Genomic DNA, 23,777 nt, shown 5'->3' on the forward strand with positions numbered 1-23,777 from the left:
TTTTCAACTTTTTTCTCACTTTCATTAATATGTTTCCACTGAAATGAAAAGGGGGTATTTTTTTGTCCCCAGTAACCTTCATTTTTTTCCCAGATTTATATTTCCATAACTTGTGCCTTGTGTCCCAGTATGCATGTGGCGTGGGCTAAACTGTCCAAAAAGGTCTCCTCTATTACTCATGTGAATCTTTGTTGTGTTTTTTTCTTCGTTCGGGTAGCAAACCTTTAAAGGTTAAAGTAGTGCCATCACCCCCAAGTTAGTCTGTATTTAAAGCACTGTTTTCCATATCAGGATCATCTTTCCTGTCTTTGTGGCAAATGTTTCAAGGATGTTTTTTTTTTGATTACTTTTCCTGAACAATCCTCTTTTTAATTGGATTTCATTATCTTAGATTTTAATTAGTTGGATAAGTGTATGTTAGCATTGGTGATGTTTTCAATCAGTAACCTGCAGATATGAATGTTTTTAATAAATATGTCAGGTCAGGCAGGTATTGAAAGTTCTGAAAGTGTGTTCTGTGCAGTGCATGTCTACATGTCTACTTCTTATTAGCGGTTGTAAGAACTCCCATTGGTATGATAAGTTGCTGAATTCTTGGATGTACTAAGTACTATTCCGCTGTTTTCAAAACATCTTTTCTAAATGCTACATTGGGTTATTCTGCCTTATTATACAGCTGAGCAATATGAGGAAATAATCAAACATGCTTTTCTAGATTCTTCCTCTCTTTACTTTGGACGATTGGGAAAACCAATTTATTTAGCAAACTGATGTTTCAAACGGTGTCTTATAGTTTATTCTGATAAAATTTCAGTGAAAAGGTGCAAACAGTATATACACCAATGCTTGTACTGTATATCACCACTAAAAAGTTTGTCCTTTTAAATAAATAGCTTACCTAAAAACAAATACATTTTAAAGGAAAAATGCTATGGAAATGCTAAAGTCAGAATATGTAAAATTGTAAATTGATTTAACATCACATTTTATGTAATTCATCACATTATACGTAAAATATAATCAAATGTATAGTTTTTTGGAAGTGAAACTACAGTATGAATTATAATGATGTATGGTGTAAAACAATAAAAGCACATTACATGAACTCTCTGAAGTATTTCAGTGAGCACCATGGTTGAAATGTTAACAAATAGACGTTGGGTCTTCGTTTAAGTGCCTAAATACTGTTTCAGATCATTTTTACAGTAAGTGTGTAATTGTGTGCTTGCAAATGTTAGTGCTGTGTTTATCTATATCTATTTCTATATATTTGAAACTATACTCAGTGTTGTATGTGTGTTTGTATGTTTAAGGTGCTGTACAGTCGATCAGCACAGGAGCGGAGTTACACAGCAGGAGGACTGAAGGCCTATGAGGAGTACAGTTTTACTGTAACTGTGTGCAACAGACAGGGCTGTGTGAGCAGTCCACCTGCATCAGGCCGGACTCTGCCTTCCGGTCAGTACCATTCCTATAATCTTCATCCGGTGTACCATACAGGTCACAGGTCTCCGTTCTGAATCTTTGCAGCGGATTTGCTTCATTCTTATTTATGTTCAGATGTTGACTGTTTGATTTAAAATGATCTTTCAGCAATGCTACATCCCCCCTGATACAAGATCCAAACCAAACTATATGAACTAATCTGTTCTACTTTAAAAAAATTAACGGTTTATAATGGTGTACACACACAGTATGTGTGTGTGAGCGCTCAACATCCAATTACGCTTTGAGTCCTCTGATATATGTTGTCGTTAAAAGGAGAAAAATCTGAAAAGGTGTTAATTCTTATGTTAATATTAATGAAGTGCTTTTAATGGAAAGTGTCTGTCATTGCTCATAGTCAGTTTGTTGAATAGGTCTCCCTCAGTGAAGGCCGGGACAGACCACCTTTAATTGTGTATGTAAACCCATCAGTGAACTGGAGCACATATGGTCTGCCCTGCTCTCAATTGAGAGAGGAAGTATTTTATCTCAAAGGAATACAAACTAAAGCTATTTTAGATTCACTCTCAGGTTATCGCTATTATTTTCTTACTTTAAAATTGATGAATTTTGAACAGCCATCCAGTCAGAGGAAGGAAGGTTCATTCCTTGCCCAATTTCTGCAAGTGTTTCATCAAGAACACCATTTTATTTTTTATCAGGCTTTTTTTCTTTCTCTCTGTCTGTTTTTTTTCTCTTTCTGACTCTTTTTTCTCACTCTTGCTGCCACCTTTTATAAAGTGTCTATAGATTCTATCTTTTACTCATATATAAAATATAATTAACATTTTTGCTTTGAGGATCCAGATTTTACACAGTAACAAAAATGTACAAAATACATTGTTTAAAAACAGTTGGGTTAGTTCACCCAAAAAATTAAATTATAAGTCAGCAGTGTCATACGTCAACTATCACAGCAGTCACACTCACAACAGACCTGGAAGAGGAGACAATGTTAAAAAATGTATTTTCGATGCTTCAACAAATTCTAACTGACCCTCTAATGTCACATGGACTACTTTGAAGATGTTTTTATTACCTTTCTGGACATTGGCAGTCTACCGTACATACACTTTCAAGGGAGGGACAGAAAGCTCTCTGACTAAATCTAAAATATCTTAAACAGTGTTCCGAAGATGAACGGAGGTCTTACGGGTTTGGAACGACACAAAGGTGAGACATTAATTACATAATTTTCATTTTTGGATGAACTAACCCTTTAAGATCAAACGCTTATCAGTATTACAGTCAACTTCATATGTTTAGCAATGATAGGTGATCTAAACTTAATTGAATTACTGAATTTGTAAATGCATAAATAGTGTGCATTTACAAGCATCCTGCAGCATAACACATAGATTAAACGTTAGGCCAGTGGTTTTCAGGTGGGCCGCCAATTACTTTTAAAAGAAATAATAATAATGTTAATGTGTGTAAAAATGTCTAAGTCATAACATAATTTCATATATATAGTTAAATAACAAAAAATAAATATTAAACTGTAAATATGCTTTCACTATTCAAGCTCTCTGATTGGTTTAAGAATAAACCACCAATTTATCTTAGATATTTTTGCTGCATATGCTACAGAACAAGAAATTCAAACATGCATAAATGGCTGTTAACGGTCAACATAAATGGCTGTCAACATGTTGCCTCCTGACTGCTTGCCCCGCTGACTGTCTACAAGATGCCGAGCTCTGCCAGGATCTGGTTTTCCCGTTTTTCTGAGCGGTGCCAGCCCGAGTTATTTTCTGTTCATTGACAGTTCATTCTAGGGCTGTGTGATTAATCGAAATTGTCATAAAATCACGATTTTATGTGAGCATGCACGAATTCTAAATCCCTTTGTATCAAGATTTTCCGTGGCCCTGATCTCCAGCAGTATGCTATCCGATCCAATCAGAATGCAGCGAGCCAAGCGTGAGAACAGAACTAACTGGGCATGTGCCTAACTCCAGGTTCACACATTGTCTGTGATGCGCCTTTTTTCCGAGCCCATGTTAACGGATCAGAGCGTTCACAATGCACAAGGCTAAGAAATAAAAACGTGCGAAAATAATTAATATCTAGCACACGAGCATAGAGAGAGTTGTGAGTGCACAGGACACAGTTTAAGTGAGAGGAGACACGTTTTAAGTGATGCACTCTCAGTAAACACGTCTGGTTTTGTGACAGAGCAAGGGAAATCTGCGGGCAAACAGAGATATGTGCTTTCGCGTTACAATAATGCACTCTCGCTGCTGACCGCATCCACATACTGTATACGCACTGCAGACGGAGTGAACCTTTATAATGTATAACAAATCTATTTCAACACCTGTTTATTCAATTAATACGGTTAACAATCTAGCTTCTGAGTACTAAGTTATTAATCCAACAATAGTGGGGTCAGTTCGTTTTTTCTTTTGCAGTGGGCCGTGCAAACATATGTGTTTGGCTGTATGGGCAGTGAGTTGAAAAAGGTTAGGAACCACTGCATTATGCAAAATCTTGTATTAGGCAGTTAAAAACCCTTGTATTAGAATATGATTTATAAAATACATGAAACTGGCTCATCTTACCCTGTATATGTATTCTCAGCTAGCCTTTGCAGATTTGTCCTTTTCTTAATTGTACAGGATGGCAATATACATCCTGACAATGCCCAGCCTCATTTCCCACTTCAGTTTTTCTCCTTTGCCTTTATTTTGCCTATACATCAGCTCACGTGATGACTTAATGAGTTAAACCAACCCCTCAGTCAGGATTCTTCACTCCGTTTCGTACTACTTCATTTGTGGCCCAAGCTGAGAAATTCATTGTGCGGCAGTAAAAACAATTTACTGTTAATTACAAGGAGAAAAATGTGCCGTAGCGCTCTCCCCGATTGCCATGAATCACTGCACATTCCCGGAGATTTATAAGGAATATGTAAGTAGGATGAATTAGCAGGGTTTAATAACAGGGGCACAAATCATGCAGCCTTCAAGGGCCTTTAATTGATAGAGTGGAATGTGATGGGCATGAATCGGTCAGGCTTGCAGCGCCGCTGTAACATATGGTCAGCTCAGAATGCTGCAGCCGATGGAGCTGCCGATGTCATCGGCTCTTCTACATGGTTGGAGAGTTTTAATGCTTTGCTTCCATTTATATGGTTATTACTGAAGTGTTTTTGTCAGCATAGGGTATCAGTTGTTATACTTAAGGACATAAATATTTGCTTTGATTTTTGTTGATGTTTGAATGGAATTGTGCTTCCGTTTCATTGTATGTGTGTGTTTTAATACAATTGTGCTGCTTTTTTTTGTTTGTTTGTTTTTCATATGAAAGCTCATTTTATGACCACTTAAGATAAATTTGTAATTCATTACAATTCTGCTTCCACACAAGCTGCTCTTAAAGGTACGTGTTGTAGGACCTGCCACTAAAAGGCGCACTACCAAAACAATAACAATCGCGTGGTTTGAAGATGCTAAGAGGAAGCGTGGAATGATGGGATTTGTTGTTTTCTAACACAATAATTGGCATACATAGCAACCGCGAGTTCAACGATTTGCGCGAGTAGATTACATACAAAGTCAATGCAAAGACGTGAACAGACTATGGATCAGACACTTCCTCGCATGGGTCTAGAGACGCGATAACCCTGCATTTGCCGTGTATGCACCATAATACTAATCTTGTTGACCGTTATAATAGCATACGTTTTCTGTAAAGATACGCATCAAAACAACTTACCTGTCGAGTAAAGCACTAGCGAGATCTGCATCTCTTTCTAGTTGAAGTTTGTCGCGAAGCTCTCTCCATTTAGAAAATGCAACACCGATATTGATATTGTCCTAAACTTTTCTTGGGTCGTTTGGTTGGCCCATACGCTTACCTTTACGGAAGCTGTCCTTGTCAACAGAACCAGCGGCAGACGGTAAACGGAAATTATGTTCAATAAATGAGAGATATTGTTAGTTACCAGCTGGACAAAATATATAACACTAGCCTAGTAGTTTTTGGATATTTTACAGCAAATCTCTTACAATATCTTGTACCTTTAATGCCCTTGCACACCTCCTGTATGTCTGAACAAACAGCACGCTGACTAACACAGCACAACCTGTTGTCTGGACCTCTCAAGACTATGTCTCCCTCAAGCCTTGTTTTCACCCACTTCTCTGCCAGGATTTAATGTTGATGATTGCAATTTATTTGAGCCTTACCTCCGTTTTATGACTGTCTGTATACACAATGCACATCACTATTACATCAATGCACTATTAGACAGAATTACCATCTGTTCAAACTGAGAAGTCAGCATCTGCTTTCTCTGAGTGGAATGACATCAAATTGCTTTAAAATAGCACACCACTCAAATGAACAAGACACTTAAGTTATTTATACAGTGAGAATAGAAAAGCATCACCCCTTCTTAAAAATAATCACATTTTGTTGCTTTGCAGCTTGAAATAAAGATGGACACAGTTTTTGTTTTATCCAGCTGCATTTACTCAGTGTAACTTATAGCATCCAGATGAAAGATGTAACAAAAACAAAACAAAAAAAGGATCACTGAGCTGGAAAAAGGATCACCCCTCTCCTAAAAATGAATCGTAAACTTAATCAGGTGTAGCTACTCATATTCTCAATGGCACACAAAGCCATTTGACTTTCAGATGCGATCAGCCGTGATCAGTTTGATCAGCTCAGCATGAAAAGAGCTTTCTTGGAACATTTTAGTCCTTGGGATGGCAAGGCACTGTCAAAAGAACTCCGGGATAAAGTTGTGGTCAGGCACAAGTTCAGGCACAAGTCAGGAGAAGGATACAGAAATGTTTAAAGACTTAATCAATGATTAGAAGCACAGTGAAGTCTATTTTCAAGAAGTGGAAGGTATTTGGCACAACACAGACCATCCCTGGATCAGAACGTCACTCCAAACTGGATGAAAGAACCAGGAGGAAACTGGTCAGAGAGGCGACCAAGAGGCCTACAGCAACTCTGAAGCAGTTGCAGGAATTTATGACAAAGAGTGGTCATTGAAAAAGACCATCAAATTCTTGAGGAGAATCTGCTGCCCTCTGCCAGAAAGTTGTCAATAGGAAGAAGGCTTACCTTCCAACATGACAATGCCTCAAAGCACACAGCAAAACTGACCACACAATCGTTCGTAAAAAAGTTGAATGTCCTTGCATGGCCTAGTCAGAGCGCAGACTTGAAAACTGCAGTCCACAAACGGTCACCATCAAATTTAACCGAACTTAAGAGTGGGCAAATATTGCAATGTCTAGATGTGCTAAGTTAATAGAGACATATACCAACAGACTAAAGGCTGTAATTAAAGCAAAAGGTGGTTTGATGAAATACTGATACGAGGGGGTGGTCCTTTTTCCAACTCGTTTTTTTTTTTTTTTTTGACCTAGTTGGTGTATGTTTCGTTTTCGATGTTATAAGCTGCACTGAGTAAATACAGCTGGATAAAACAAAAACTGTGAACGTCTTCATATCAGGCTGTAAAATAAAATGGGATTGTTTTAAAAGGTGGTGATTCTTTTCTATACCCACTCACCAACTTCATAGCAGACTGGTTCATCTGTAAATGTATATTTCTCATTGATATAGAACACAGTAGTCAAAATAAACAGTTTGTTTCAGATTTTGTCTTTAATTTCACATTAAGGCAATATTTAATTGTTTTTTATTTAGCTTTGCTATGCACTGCAGTTTTCATTAAACAGACCAGAAAGATCTCAGCAAACACAATATTTGATATTTTGCTCCTGTTAACCGTCAAGGTTTTGGTTTCATATAATCAATGAAAATAACATTAATTAACGAGGCAGTATGTGACAAAGATCAGCATAGCAAGAGAGTAACTATTCAAAATCACTGTACACAATCCATTTAATTGTTGGTTGGCAAGCTGCAGTGATTGGTTCAAATGCATAAAATCCACAATTTATAGCGCTGTCAGATTCATTTTAAGATAATTTTATTATTCTCTCTCTGTCTCTCTATCTCTCTCTCTCTCTCTCTCTCTCTCTCTCTCTCTCTCTATATATATATATATATATATATATCTATATATATATATATATATATATATACATATATATATATATATATATATATATATATCTATATCTATATATATATATATATATATATATATATATATATATATATATATATATATATATATATATATATATATATATATATATATATATAATGAATATTTGTTGAAAATATTTTTAGCAGTATAATGTAAAATAACACACACACACACACACACACACACACATGTATATATTTTACATTAGACTGCTAAAAAAAAGTTCGAATATTCATTAATTCCTCCAAAAGGCTTCTCCTTTTTCTATGTAAAAGGAGCCATAATTCTCATTTGAGAGTACTTGCCCTCTCTGATGAGGACATAAGCCTGTAGCATTTTAAACAAGAAGCACACTGCCATTATTGATCTTGTTGAAATGTGAACAGCTAATCAAGAGTTGATGGTAATGTTTTATGTATATTACATCCATAAAGACAAGCTGAGCAAGTGTACCCCGCCTGTACACTTCATTGATTCGAAATATGGTGTGCATATATCCACCCCCCAATCTGAGAGAGTTAGACAATTATGCATAAATCAATCATTTTCCTGTTACAGAAATAAGTATTTTAGTTCCACGGAAAATGTCAGGTTGTATAAATACAGAAAACACTCAAGCCAGGCTGTAATTGGTGCTAGACATGTCTGTCTTTGACTTAGTCAATAATATGATGAAGACAATATTAACCTTTTTGCTGAGCCTGTGAGCCATGTCACAACATTAAATACACTGATTTGAAAAATATAAATTTCTTAACCAAGCTGCGCTACTGTGTTTTAATTTTGTTTAGAATTTTACTGGAAAAATATTAAAACTCAATAATGAAAACTCTGCTATCATTTACTTGCCCTCATGTCATCTCAAACCTTTGTGGCCAAGTTTCCTGAACTGGAATAATTGATTAATTAAAAAGATGCTATTAAAGGAACAATTTATTCACAAATTGCTGATTGTGTAAATGATGACAGAATTATCTTCATTGTTGGGTGAACTGTCCCTTTAACGAGTTTCCACCACCTGGAGACTCTTCATGAATAATCACTTACTTTGTAGTACTTAAGGGCACATGAAGCCATGTCAGTCACACTTCATTTTTACAGCCTTATGTTTTAAGGCAAAAATGATAAATGTCCAGCGAGACTTCACACAAATCCTATTAAATCAGCGGGAGGGATTTGAAATGATATCAGAGTTTCAATTATATAGACCCAAGAGCTATTGATTGAGTATAAATTATGACTTGTGTGCCGTGATGGGCCTTGGAAGACAACACGTCCATTCCCTATAGAGGGTTTTTATTAGCACTGCTGGTGTGGACGTCCTGACAGGCAGAGTGGGCTAAATGCACAGAGGATGTGTCAGGCCGAAGTAATTTACCTCCTCTCAGCCTACATGAGAGCCCCATTAGATCATTACAGCAGCATGCATGAAACTGAACGATGACTATAAATGCACATCTCTTTTTTTCTTTCTCATATCTCTATATACTTTCCTCTTTTCTGTTATGATAGCTCCTGCAGGTCTGAGCACCCCTAAATTAAGGCCGCTGAATATGACAGTGATGAAGGTTTCCTGGGATGCCCCTGCGGAACTTAACGGGCCTCCACCTCTGTACCATGTGGAGCGGACGGATGTGTCTTTGTCTGACACCCAGGGTCGGGTTATAAGGGGGAGACGCTTTACAGGGAATGGCTACTTCAGGTTTCCCAGCTCTGCTTTGCCTGTCAACACTGACTTCACAGGTACGGGATCTCAACGTCTCTATGTGCCTCAAAATGCATGATTGATCATTAAATGCAGATCAGTACCCATTTTATTTACATAATATGGTGTATTTTCAGGAGAGTTCAGATATTCACTCAGAAAAAAATGATGCAAAATCTACGTGGGAAGATTTTTGCCCACGTTCAAACATTCAATTTCAAACTTGACATTTCACCAAACAAAGTTAAATGTGAAAATTTTAGTTGATGTGATTTGGAATTTATGACATTTATTGTCAAATAATGCATAAATTGTTGTTCAACTTAAACAATTATTATTGAATATGATCAGCTGCCAGAAAACCATTCAATAAATGTTGATTGCTACACTAATAATGCACAATAAGACTTCCAGGGACAATTTACATGTATGTGTGCCCATTATGTGGAATCATACAAGTGCCTGTTTCAGGCTGGTGCTAATTTACAGTTATGTAGTTTAAAACAGAATGAGCAATTATTACCATTATGACTAAATGTAAACTTGATCTTGAATCTTGACATTTGTATTGATTTGTGTTGGTTCCAAACTAACTTTTCTTTCCTCTCCGAAAGCATTTTAAAATGTTTATGTGTCCACTCCAACCCCATCGCTACACCCTAAACATTCTTAATTCATCACTCACTGCTTTCCTCACTCTTCTCCATACTGATGTATTAATGACTTCCATGATAAGACAAAGGGCAATTATACTTTTGTTTACAAACATAATTGGGGAATTGAGTTTCAAATTAATACAGGTTCCGGTTCATCTACTAATGCAAAAATCCTTCAGCTTGCCATTTGTTTAGATTACTTGCGCTTTAATTGCGTTAAAAGATCGGAAGGCATTGCTTTACGTTATCAGAATGGTCGGTGTGATGTGACAGAGGAGGCAAACATCAGATGACCTCTTCTGAGTGACATGAGAATAAAGTTTATGAGTTGTTGTTGTTTTTTAGTTTTTTTGTGCTATGTGGTAAATTCTTTAGCATGAAAAGTGATTCACTGGTGAGAATGTGCGGTGTAGAAGTGCTTTATGCAAGGTTTATGCCATTTTCACTTCTCCATTCCCCAGTCTCTCTGTGCTGCCTAATCCACAAACGAACATGAAACCATGTCATGTCACGAGCACTTTTTTGTAAGATATCTTGGAAATTTGACTTTATTTATAATAAAACGAGGCAATTAGTAGATCATCCCTAAGAAGTTGGGGACATTAAATTGCCTCCTTAAAGAGCGTGCATATAAATGGGTGACCCTTTGTGACCTTGCAATTTCAGGAAATAAATGGCCATTTCCCCCTCTAACTCTATTAACATTTAGCACTGCAATTTCCAGTTTTTTTTCCTTAAATAATGACAAACGGATAAATCTTTATAAATCAAGCCCTGAGTTGAGTTCAGCTCACTCCCTAATTGATCAATGGCCGCAGTCAAAGTGGTGAGCTCGTCCTTGGGCCTGCTGGGATTATAAATGGCTACCAACTAATGAGGGAACTCAAAGAACAAACCAGAACGTCAACACCCCTTTTAGCCAACTTTTCTTTTTACACTTTCCACACCTTTAGTTCATCTGATTTTATTTCCAGTTTTATTTCAAATGCTTGTGTTGTTGATTTCTGTGATGCACTACCCCAAAACACAAAGATGTCCCTGCTGAAAATAAGCTTTATTGAACTTCGAGAACTGGATACATCGGACCGAAAAGCTCAATGGCTGAAATGAGGCATAATGACAACAGCAAAAAGCGATGAACAAATAGCATGCTCAGGGACAAATACTTTGTACAGTATTGAAATGTATAGCCAAAGCAATAAATGAAGCAAAATCAATGGTCATCTAATCTTATGCTTGAAATGACTTCAGTAAAATTAAATTAAAAATGTAATAAAGTTGAGGTGAATTGACTTGAGTTTTGATCGTCAGTGAAATATAGCTGCATATATTGTGTTCTTTTTTCTGTTTATGTAAAATGTGTGTGTGTTAAAGTACCAGTGAAAATCATATCAGAACATTTTATTTTATTTTATTTTATTTTACTTTATTTCAGGCTTGTCTGGTTTGCCCATTGTCTGTAGTATTCATATATTTTACTTATTTCTTTCTTTTCAAGTCCGTCTATTTTCATTTCTCCATTGGCTGTGAATAAATGTACAGTTTCCCAAAATGGGAGCAATGAAGCAATTTTCAAAGACTACATGCTATTGTAGCACAAAATGTTAAATGATACAAATTATGTTCCTTAATTAATTGGATTGATTGTCAAATGGCTTCAGTCAGTGGAAAGCAGAGGGAAACTACTGTATGTACAGACATCATTAGTTTTCCCCATTTAAAGATTAATCATGAAAAAGCCCTGGCTCTTTAATTCTGTAATTTGTATATCTAATGGGGTGCTGCAGAATCTATGACAGTAATTAGCATTTCCTGAAAACTCATTAATACGCAACAACTTGATTAATGCCGCAATAATACTAACATGACTGAAGTTATTTAGGTTACGTACTAAGCAGATTAAATCAAAATAGCCATGTTTGTTTTACTTATAGCTGATATAATGTTTTTTTTTTTTTTTTTGGGGAAGATGCAAATATTTTGGGATGAACATGTTCCCATCAATTCCCATTATCCACCAGATGCCAAATATATTGTTGCTTCATTTTTTTTTTTTTTTTATTGTTCACACAAAATAATTCAATAAACGTAGAATTTGGAATAATGATAGTAATATGTATAGTCTCCATATTTGGTGGGTACATTACCCTGTGTCCTAAAGTGCTGATGCAGTCCTCATGTAAAAGTGCTTCACGTTTTTTCCATGTCTTAGCGTTAGTCTTGAGACCCACAGAGGTGAATCTCATTCCTCATCAGCTCCCTCAGACCAGCCCTGCACATGACCACAGCTTTTCTGGACCAGCCTGTCAGTGCGTACAGCACCACACTGCTCCTCTGGGATCTCAAATCCCACAGATGTCCCTTTAGCCTCCATGTTCCCTCTCCTGTAATGGACCAGACGTTCTGATGGATATGAAGTACTTGTCAAAAACATAGCTGATCACCCCAGAGAGATCTGCTCTGCTGAAACTATAACTTCTGATCCAGGTTCTTCCCTGCGAGGACTGAGACTGTCTGGTCAGCATGAGACAAGATCTCTCTGTGTTCTTAACACCTTCTTGAGGGCTAGATTAAAGTGTTCTATCCCCATGATAAAGTCAACCATATATTTGTCATGGTAAATATGTGATTGAATAACAATAGTATAATAATTCAGACATTCACATTTCAAATACATTTTTAATGAGGGTTTAAAAAAATTATACACATTTTATTTTAGCCAATATAAGGTATGTACAGTATATAAATAACATATTTCTACCCACCACACTTGTAATACTGATGGTGGTTGAGGAGATTCCCCTCTTCTATATAAAGTGCTTTGAGTGCCCAGAAAAGTGCTATATATATGTAAGGAATTATAACACTATGCAGTTTATACATGTAAATAATTTTTTTGTGACTTTTGGCACATTTTATATATATATATATATATATATATATATATATATATATATATATATATATATATATATATATATATATATATATATATATATATACACACACACACACACACTACTGTTGTCTTTTTTAGACAGAAATTGTTCTAAGAAATTGAAATTGTTTAGATATTCTTATTTGGTGCTCAAGAAACATTATCAATATTGTTATAAATGCCAGAAATGGTAAAAATGACAAAAACAGCTCTATATTTTTGTGGAAACTGTTATACTTTTTTTCAGGATTCTTTGATGCATGTAAAATACAAACAATATGCGCTTATTTGAAGTAGAAATCTTTTGCAACATTGTCTTATGTCTTCACTGTCACTTTAATCATTTCATATGTAATATATAATAGTTTTACCAGTTGAATCCAGCATATAGAGTCAGTCCTGTAGGGTTGATATTCGGATGGTATAATCCTTGTATCAGTTTTATATATCTGAAGCCTGAAGAAACATCTTGCTGCTCTACATGAGGTCAGCCAGACTTACAACCCCTTCAATCCACCGGAGATTCAAAGATAGATTAAGTGTAATCTTTTTCATCTAAGCAGTCTGTATTTGAGTGGGTTTGTAGTCACAGTCCTCAACATTTTAATTAATTTATTTTGAAGAGGGATATCACTTCAAAGGTGTTTTTTTATGTCTGATTTTAGGTCAGATGGTGAAATGTGGTTAGGATAAAGTGTTTAGAGGGTAGATCTGCTCAGGCACCACTCAATGTTTTGTTCTCACAGGCATTACACACTCAAACACATTCACACTAAAATCTTATAGAACAGTTTCTCACACTTCTAGGCATTTTTATCTTGGCTTTTGCCTTGCATTCTTATAAATGTAATTTTTGCTTTGTTTATGCATTTTGACATGCTTTTATGCAGCTTTACAATGTTTTTTTGTACAGTACTTTGTCGATTAAAGCAGTTGATTAATATGCAACATGCATTGACTGTCTCTCCAGGCCTGCAGCTGAGTTTCCGGACACGCGTCGAGGAGGGGCTATTGCTATTTGCAGTTTCCCCTGGAGAACAGGAGGAGTATGTCGCTCTGCAAATACACAACGGCCGTCCATACTTCCTCTTTGACCCTCAGGTACATCATTGTCATGAACCGCTGTGTGTTTGTTTATGCTACAAAAAGGCTTCAAACCTTCAAATGTAATAGATCCCGACCTCTACATCAGGCAGGCATGTATTATATATCAGTACTGTATTGTTTATCGACTGACATTAGCGATTTCATTTAATGATATCAGTTGATATTTAATATTTAATAGTGCATGCTCATGTTCGCATTTTATAGTTAGATTACATTTTCAGTCAAAGTTTAAAGACTCTAAAAATGTATTATCACTGATAAATGTAGTCTTAAGCAATTATTTAGCAAATCATTTTTCACATTGCACAGTACATTTACAATGACTGATTTTAATTTAGTTTAAATGTAATATTGCGATTTATATTGCACTTTATTTTACAGTATGTGTACTAACATGTACTTATAGTGTACTTACAGTGTATTTATCTAAGAAAGTTTTGGTAATTCAATGTAACTACATGGGGTAAGGGTTAGGGTTAGGGTTAGGGTTAGTACCTAGTTATTACATAGTTATTGTAATTACTATAATAAGTACATAGTATGTACATGGGAAACAGGACTGTAAAATAAAGTGCTACAGAAAACATTTTAAAGTGATGCAGAAACCCACGTTTTAATGTTGATATTTTCAAGGCATTTACACCAAATAAGTTGCTTTTGTGTAAACTGTTATACTTTTATACTTTTATACTGCTATAAGTAGCTTTGGAAACTGTTATACTTTTATACCGTTATACTGCTATAAGTAGCTTGTGAGTATCAATATATCAGTACTGCAGAATTGATTTACCCATCCCTTGTAATAACATAAATAATGGACAACATCATATCAGTCAGAATTTTTATATCTACTTTGATACCTGCTTTAGACAGAAATTTGTGCATTTTGATGGAAGAACTATCAAGTTTTTCAGCTAAAAGACTGTTTGGGACCAATTAACTTGTTAACCACAGACAATGAGTGGGAATAGCAATAGCATGCTAATTATGCACACTGCAGAACTAGCATGCAGGGTTGAGTCTATTGCTCTGATGATGAAAGCAATCATGAAAGATGATTTCACATTAGTGTCCGAGAAACTCCCCACCAATAAGTGCCATTGCTGAATATTGCCGGTTTTGCATTCGTAAACACATTTTGATAATTATAACTAAACGTGGTGTCATGCCCAATTAATGTCCCCTGATAGCATGCCCATTAGTTCCCCCATTAACGAATTCAACAATTCTAATGGGATTAGCACCATGGGATGCTAATTGAGCATGACACAGGGAACTGGTATGCTTCCCCACACACTCTTTCTAATGATGAAATTAATGAGCATTTTATGAAACACTGTCTTATGAAAGCGTATTTAGTTCCTGTAAAGGCTGTCACAAATTATGCTGTTTTTTCCCAATGTCTCAGATATAAGCGACTGATGAGTGGTTTCCAGGCACAGTGAGGAGAGAACGTCTCTCAAAAGCCCATGGGCATGATTAGTTGCATTAGTAACATGGACAGCGCCCATTTCATCTTAAACAAACTCAAGGGCTATTAAGCAAGAGTACGCTGCTCACTATGTTAATGGCTCACACTACATCACCAAAACCTATAGCAGCTTCCATAGTACAGTTGTGGAACAGATATTTAATTAACTTTTTGGAGTGTTAGTACGTAATTTCTTTGTGCCTTGCTCACTGTTTTCCATTGACCGTTAGTTTTTATAGTTAAAGGGAGAATTTTCAGTATCTTCAAAAGTATTGACAATCATTTCTGTTGTGAATCTGATCATTTTAAAGAAGTGGTTCTGGGGCTCACTGAGGGTTATCAGCAATGTCCAATGGGGCCACAGGTTGACTTTCACAGGATGAAAAAAAAGGGGTATTAAAAATAAAAAGTGATGATAATGCTAAAAATAAAACAATAATAATAATAATAATAATAGGAAGAAGAAGAATAAACAAATTATGAAAATTGTTAATACTACTTTTCCCCCCTCAATGCATTTTTTTCATTGAACAGGTCTGCCTCTCACTTAACACGACTGATATGATTTTATTGCATTTTTAAAAAAAATCTAAATTAAACATTAATTCAGGCAACACACTTTGGTCAGGAATAATTAAAGTTAACTGTTAAACTGCTGGCAGACGATTTTATTCAGAAAGGCTTTTAGTTGCTGTGGCAGAATTGATCTCCCATCGTAAAGAAGCTCCACTGAATACTTTCAAAGGGAGGAGGGATAGGAATGCAGTGTTGTCTCTGTCCTGACTTCTCCCTAAAGCTGTTTCTTCTCCTCCTTCTCTCTCTCTCTCTCTCTCTCTCCTGCTCTTTGCAGTAAGCATATCACAGGGCTGACTTCCCTCAGCATCCACACAGATATTGATTTGATCATTAAATCTTCATCACAAAGAGGAGATGCGATACTTTGTGTCTCGGTGCTTTCACTGGAGAGCACTCAGTCAGGCTGTTAAGTGTATGAACCTGAATGATGTCATATTTTAGCAGGACAATAACCCCATCTTATGTTGATGGTGCCAGCCCCTGAAATTTACTGCTTTGGGGAATGTCCTATCTCCGGGCAGAATTCCACAGCGGCTATAGTTCTGTGCCAAGAGAGATTCTGGTGCTGGTTTTCCAACTTCTCCTCTGTAATCTCAGATATTGCAGCGTCAATGGTCAAAGTTAGCTTTAGGTATATGTCAGTGTGACAATATTTATCAACTAAATGTGCCTACCTGTTACATCTAGTGACACTGCACTTTTATTGAGCTTGAAACTCGTTTTAATGCTGACTGTGGAGTTGAATGTTTACTTGTGTGTGTGTGTGTGTGTGTTGTGTTTTGATGTGTTCATGATGAGCGAGTGATTAACCCTCATCGTTTGATGCTAGGCCTCAGCTGTGGCCCTCAGCCCTCACAACGATGGAGGTAGACGCTATAATGACAACCAGTGGCACCATCTGATTGCTACCAGGAAACAGGCCATGGGAACAATCATTGTCGACAATCAATACAGCGGTAATGACGCAAACGCATATGATATTCATAGGCCAGCCACACACCCTCATTTCTGTCCTGTTCGGTTATTCAGTGCCTGTAAAGCCCCCGACTTGAACAGATTTCAAGCAAAGGAATTATCAAGGTTAATTGTTGCCATTCATTGTGTGATTAGAATAATTAGGCCAAAGAAGCCTCTCCTTTCCTGAACTTGCATTTCAATTAAGACTGGAGGTGTGGAGCGGAGTCTCCCGCTTCCTGTCTCAAAGCGGTCTCGGGATTTTTCCAACTTGAGGGAGGATTGCTTAATCTCAGTCACTCTTTTGGAGTAATATGACTTTATCTGCACTGGAGCACCAACTGAAACCATTAGAATATAACAGTAAAGTTGTTAGAATACTGCTGTGCCCTGCTCTGATTATTAGATCATCCAGGAACAGTCTCAAAATATTTTTTTTTCCTCCAACAGGATCAGCATCAGCCACAAGTGGGAACACCATCATTGGTCAGAACACGGGTGTCTTCATAGGAGGGATTCCAGAGAATTTCACCATTCTTAGAGAAGACACTGGTAGTTTATTTCCTAAAATCTGATTGACAGTGTCAGTGTATCTACAAAGAGTTGCAAGGGCTTGTTATGTGTATACAGGTCAAGCCAAGCTGGTGCAGCAGGGGTTTGCTGGGTGTTTGAGAGACGTGATGGTGCAGAAATCCAGTGGCACTACTGATGCATGGGAGCCTCTGGACTGGGACTCAGCACTTGAAAAACATGAGACCTATGAAAGTTGGGAGGGCTGTCCTGCTGTCTCTGAAGATGGGGCGTACTTCCTAGGACATGGTATGCCCTGCTTTAGTCTTCTTTAACATGGTCTGATAATTTGTAATGTTGATGTAGAAATTTTCTAAGAGTGTATTTCTTTCATCTTTTTTAATATTCAGGTTTTCTGAAGGTCATGCCTGAAATATTCGCTGGAGGAGATTATTTTGAAATATCATTTGAGTTCAAAACTGATCAGCTAAATGCAATGCTGTTGTTCGCTTATGATATAGATGGGAAAGATTTCATTTTGGTAAGTTTGCTTAAATCTAAACATTAAGGATATCAGTCTACTGGCACTTAATATATATTATTAATAATTAATAACCAAAATTCTGCAATAAAAAAAAAATCATATTAAATGTATTTAAATTGTATACATTTAGATTTCATGATTTCTAACTAGTTATGGCACTTTTCTTGCTGTTGAGGTACCACCTCAGTATGATATCTGATTTAGTGAAATTAAATAATTTAATCAACAATATATACAGAAATACATTTGTGCAATGTCCCAAAACATCCTTGTAACTGTTGTTTGTGTCCTCATGACATCCAGGCGGAGCTGCAGGGTGGAGTTCTTTTCTGGGTGTTGCGTTGGGGTGAACAGACGGCAGAGTTGAGCGTATGGGTTGGCCTGTCCTACTGTGATGGGGGCTGGAACACTTTAAATGTGCTGAAGAGAGGCCTGTTAGCGAGTGCTGGCCTCAATGGCGTATATGAACAGGACAGGAAGGGCATAGGTGGCCCTCTGACCATCAGCTCTCCACTCTATCTAGGGGGAGTCCCACCAGGAGTGAAGCACCCAGCCCTGAACAAACACAGCCTTCTGCACAGTGAGTCACTTGCTGTTTATTTGAAGGTTTATTATCCTGAAAACTTCTATAAATAACCAAAAAAATAAAGTTGGAAGTGCCCTCTGATATATTTCTCTGACTTGAGTGCAAGCTCTGTTTTCAATCTTGGATTGTTCATTATTATTTCTGCAGTAAACTATTTGAGTCATTATAGTTACAGAATTATGGTGGTTTTCAAAATATATAGATCTGATAAAATCTTTCTCAAAATGTACTCAATCTATCAGGAGTTTACTAAATCCGGCCAATTCAGAATGTAACTTAAATATCTTTCTCCCTTTGTCTCTTCTGTCTCTGTCTCTCTTTCATCCTCTTCTGTGCTACGCTGCAGGTTTTGGCGGCTGCATCAGGGATGTTAGATTCGCACGTGGGCCTGTCGTAAGCTTGGCGGCCGTGTCCAGCAGTGCTGTCAGAGTCAATCTGGATGGATGCCTGTCAGCTGACACCAGCGTTAACTGCAGGGGAAATGACTCCATTCTGGTGTACACGGGCAGAGACAGGAGTGCAGAGGACCTGACACTGCAGCCCTTCACGGGTAAAAGCAGCATCCGACCCCTTTTCGCAAGCACATCCCCACCAGCACGGTAGCCAAGCCTCATTGACCCGCAGCTATTTTGGCCTCACGTTGCCTGTCTTGTGTCTCTCTCAGGCGAATGTTTGGCCTGATTTGTCCTTTCTGCTTGGGGTTTGTTATTGTAAAGACCAAACAGAAGAACAACAGAAAATGTCCAGCCCAGCAATGGGTGCAGACGCGACACCAGGGGCACGGAGAGGTCATATCTAGAACAGCAACTGCTCTCCCCTTCATCAGCAAAACTGTTGAGAACTGCATTTAGATAATACACACAGACAAATGTAGCCGAGTCACCTCTCTTAAGAGTAATGGAGATGAAGCAAGAAACAGTTTGTGTTCCCACAATAGACTTACTGTGATCGGGGTTACGTATTAACATTCAGTGAAAAAATCCATGAGCCTGTTGAGTCTCGATTTCTGTTGAGACATTCTGATGGTAGAGTCAGAATTTGGCGTAAACAGAATGAGAACATGGATCCATCATGCCTTGTTACCACTGTGCAGGCTGGTGGTGGTGGTGTAATGGTGTGGGGGATGTTTTTTCTTGGCACACTTAGTGCCAATTGGGCATCGTTTAAATGCCACGGCCTACCTGAGCATTGTTTCTGACCATGTCCATCCCTTTATGACCACCATGTACCCATCCTCTGATGGCTACTTCCAGCAGTATAGTGCACCATGTCACAAAGCTTGAATCATTTCAAATTGGTTTCTTGAACATGACAATGATTTCACTGTACTAAAATGGCCCCCACAGTCACTAGAATGTGGCATTACTGCTATATTTTAGGTTAAGTCCGACTACGCACCCGAAAAATCTGGGAACACACAGATTGTCCAGATACACAAAGCACGCAGATACGTAGTCAGACAACAGACAACAATGATAATACAAAACAGTTTATTCCGAAGAACACCATTTAATAAAATACGACACGATCAGTAATAATAAATCATAAAAGAAAAATAGTATAAGTCACACATCACACAAACACTTACCACTTCAGAAAATGTATCCTGACTATCAGATCACAGCTACCACTCGTGCTCTCTCACAACACTCCACCCGTTGTGAACACTACAAACTATCAATCAAGCCACCACCACACCCAGAAGGCTACAGGAACCATGGGTACCCCAGATTATGAAGGGAAAGACAAAAACACAATGAAGCATAAAATCACGCTGACCAAAAGATGCCTGTCTTTATTTTACTTCTTGACAAACAGATAAACCAAAAATCACAAACAGAAAAGTACAAAACCCAAACATTATTCATAACATCCAAACATAAGGGGTGACACCCATAGATGTTCGTCACTGTAAGATTATCCCACCCCCATCCGCAGTCCACCAACCGAGGAACAGCGTCACAGTACCAATTTAGATGTATCCTGGCAGGCTGTACACCGACGCGTGTCTTAATCAACTCGGACGTCGCCTTGCACCAGGTGGAGACCGACACACTGTCAAATTAGAATTCACATACCAGTTCACAAAACTGCACAGTTCGAACAATGACCTGTAAGTGAAACACCATCCAATCCACCCGTAGTCGTTCAGTGTGACACACAGATAAGGGTTACAGGAAGTAGCACGGGCCGACTGAGTCTTCAAAGCCTCCAAAGTCTACTAAGCCTTCTGCAACATTTCCATGCCTTGTACCACAGCGGTAAATAACTCAAACTGCAGAGTGCACTCAAGGACATGCTAATAAAACGATTCGCCATAATAAGCGTTCACTCCGTGTTCAACCACGCTCCTGAACCTAAACTGGCGCCCCATGATGACATCATGACCCGGAATAGCACCACCCCTTAGGTGTCTGTCGTGTCTTTTGTTATACTCACGGAACACCATATTTAGGAATTAACCCTATGATGGCTGATTACATCACCACAAACACACACACACACACATATGTATGTATATATATATATATATATATATATATATATATATATATATATATATATATATATATATATATATATATATATATATATTATATATATATATATATACTGAACAGTATAGAGAAAGCACATTTCTTTTTAAATAGTTTTTTCTCTTTGTGTACAGAGTATTTGTACAGAGTAATGGCATCAGGAGAAGGAGGTTGGACAGCCGGGCCATGGCAGCGGGGGCGCAGTGGAGAAACAGGTAGAAGAGATTCCAATAGGCCAGGGATAGCCAACTCCGGTCCTGGAGGGCCACTACCCTGCAGAGTTTAGCTCCAACCCTAATTAAACACATCTGAACAAGGCAATCAGTGTTTTCGGGGTTACTAGATAGATACAGTCAGGTGAGTTTTTATGAGGGCTAAAGCTAAACTCTGCAGGATAGTGGCCCTCCAGGACTGGAGTTGCCTATGCCTGCAATAGGCAGTCAAAACTCAGCAGTTAGGCTTTGGTTCTCACTGGAAAAATCCTATGGTCTGATGTACGCACTTGCCTTAAAAAATATATTCACATAATCAACATTGATAATGAATCCAAATCAGCATATTATAATGATTTCTGAAGGATCATGTGACACTTGAAGACGGGAGTAATGGTTGCTGAAAATTCAGCTTTGCCATCACAGGAATAAATTGCATTAAAAAAGGATTCAAATAGTAAAGTTATTTTAAATTGTAAAAATAATATTTCACAGTATTACTGCTTTTACTGTATTTGTAAACAAATACAATATATTCAGACCTGGTGAACATAAGAGACTTCTTACAGAAACTTAAAACAATCTTATCGACGCCAATCTTTTGAACGATAATTTACAGTAATGTTATATGTATTTAGGTAAATACATAAAGTACAGTTTATGGTCCCAAAACATTAAAGTCTGGCTACTATTTGTACTTTACAGTAATTTATACTGAGCACAAACACTCTTACTCCTTCAACTGAGACAAAAAAGGCCTACAACTTAGCCAGTACTACAGGCTCCATACTGCTATTTGTTTGTGTCATAGTTTTAAGGCCAACCCATTTTATTCTTATCTGCACAATATATGTAGCAGTCAAGGAGATGAGATGTGCTTGAAGATTAGCTTATCGCGAAGTTCTTGGTAAGAGCGTGCATCACACACTGCCTTATTACAGATGAAGATGCTGTCTGGGAGAGAGGGAGAGAGAAGTGGTGGTGTCCTTGAGACAAAAAGGCTCAGATATGTCAAATGATGGTTAAATATTTTATTTAATCATGCATATTACTTATGCGCATATAAAACAGTAGACTTTGCAAGCTACATTGGGCTATGAAATATGGCTTCAGTTTATGTATAAACACATTTAAATGATTATAAATGTGTGTTTTTTTATGACATACATGTATTTGACATTTACTACAATGCACCTTAAAGTCAAAGTAAATTGCCATTTGCCACCCATTTCATTTATGTAATTTAATGCATTTTGAATAAAGATTAAGAAGATATGTATTTTCTTTGAAGTAACATACCCATTAAGAAAGTAAATAGGGTAAATTTTGATTTAATTTTAAATTTCCACTCTCTGTATAGTTGCACATTTTACTTTCACTTTCACAGTTCACATTTGTAGATCATGAATCACAAAGATTTCCTACTTAAATGTGTACACACCGCATTATAGGTCAGAACAGCATTTCAGTGATCACACTGTATCACGCACATCTGCTGTCTGGCTTGTTTTGACTGTATTAATGAGGGTTAAAGAGATTCTGTAGTCTGTGACGCATCGTAAATGATGCTTGTTGCATTTCTGCATATGTTTGACTGTTTTATTTATACCTCCTAAAATGGGAATCCTGGAGAGAAAGCAAGCCATTGCTTGATGGGCATGAAAACGTAGCCCAGAATGAATGCTGCATGTACAGTCATATTAAATCAATGCTGAAAAAGTTATAACTCTAATAAATTGTATTTATGCTAATAGTTAGATATGATTTACTGTGTCCATTAAAAGTGAGGAATGTGTGTGCTGCTTTTCTTTGGCCTGACACACACTTTCTTTCCTTCCCAACTGGATTCTCACACTCTCATTCCTCTCCTCCCCCTTACTTTGCCTCTTTTGCTCTCTCTTTTTCCTGCTTTGCTTCTCCACATGTCTCTCTCACCTATTATTTCCTATACAGTTCCACAAAGTGTGCTGCCTCCCTCCAGAGTTGGGAGTGTAAATGGTTCCAGCGTGGAGGTGAGCTGGGAGGAGCCGGCGGAGGTCAGAGGTGTAATTGAGAAGTACGTACTGAAAGCATACAGCCGGGACCGTCCCTCCTCGCCCCCATCAGCGCCACCTTCCCCGACTCTCAGCACCTGACAGGTAAGGTTCATACCATCCACCTGGAGCTTGGCTTTGACACCTTTTAACCCTCATGTTTGGTTAGGGGTCTCAGTTACCCCAGGGCCATTTTAATAGCTTGAAAGCATACTTAACATGAAGTGATCAGGTTAATTCTTAATGATGTCATGAATTTGAAGGGAAAATAACCATTTGATTTTGAATTTGCTATTATTTTATAACCTGTGCAAAATTTCGAAAACACTTTATAGGAATAATGTATCCAAAAATGGAAATATCATCTTGTGGAAATTG

At 37.4% G+C, this 23,777-nt stretch overlaps 1 protein-coding gene across 1 annotated transcript; it reads left to right on the plus strand.

Moving 5' to 3' along the window:
• Positions 1–1,319: 1,319 nt before the first annotated feature.
• Positions 1,320–23,501, plus strand: LOC113076014 (usherin-like). The gene is made up of 11 exons (XM_026248662.1): positions 1,320–1,458; positions 9,083–9,313; positions 13,840–13,970; positions 16,853–16,979; positions 17,428–17,529; positions 17,608–17,796; positions 17,898–18,028; positions 18,335–18,611; positions 18,964–19,167; positions 21,289–21,369; positions 23,320–23,501. The coding sequence occupies exons 2-11, from the start codon at positions 9,124–9,126 to the stop codon at positions 23,499–23,501; spliced, it is 1,614 nt and encodes a 537-aa protein (XP_026104447.1). The 5' UTR covers positions 1,320–1,458; positions 9,083–9,123.
• Positions 23,502–23,777: the final 276 nt, after the last annotated feature.

Source organism: Carassius auratus, unplaced genomic scaffold, assembly GCF_003368295.1.
Source record: "Carassius auratus strain Wakin unplaced genomic scaffold, ASM336829v1 scaf_tig00018315, whole genome shotgun sequence".
Lineage (NCBI taxonomy): Eukaryota > Metazoa > Chordata > Actinopteri > Cypriniformes > Cyprinidae > Carassius > Carassius auratus.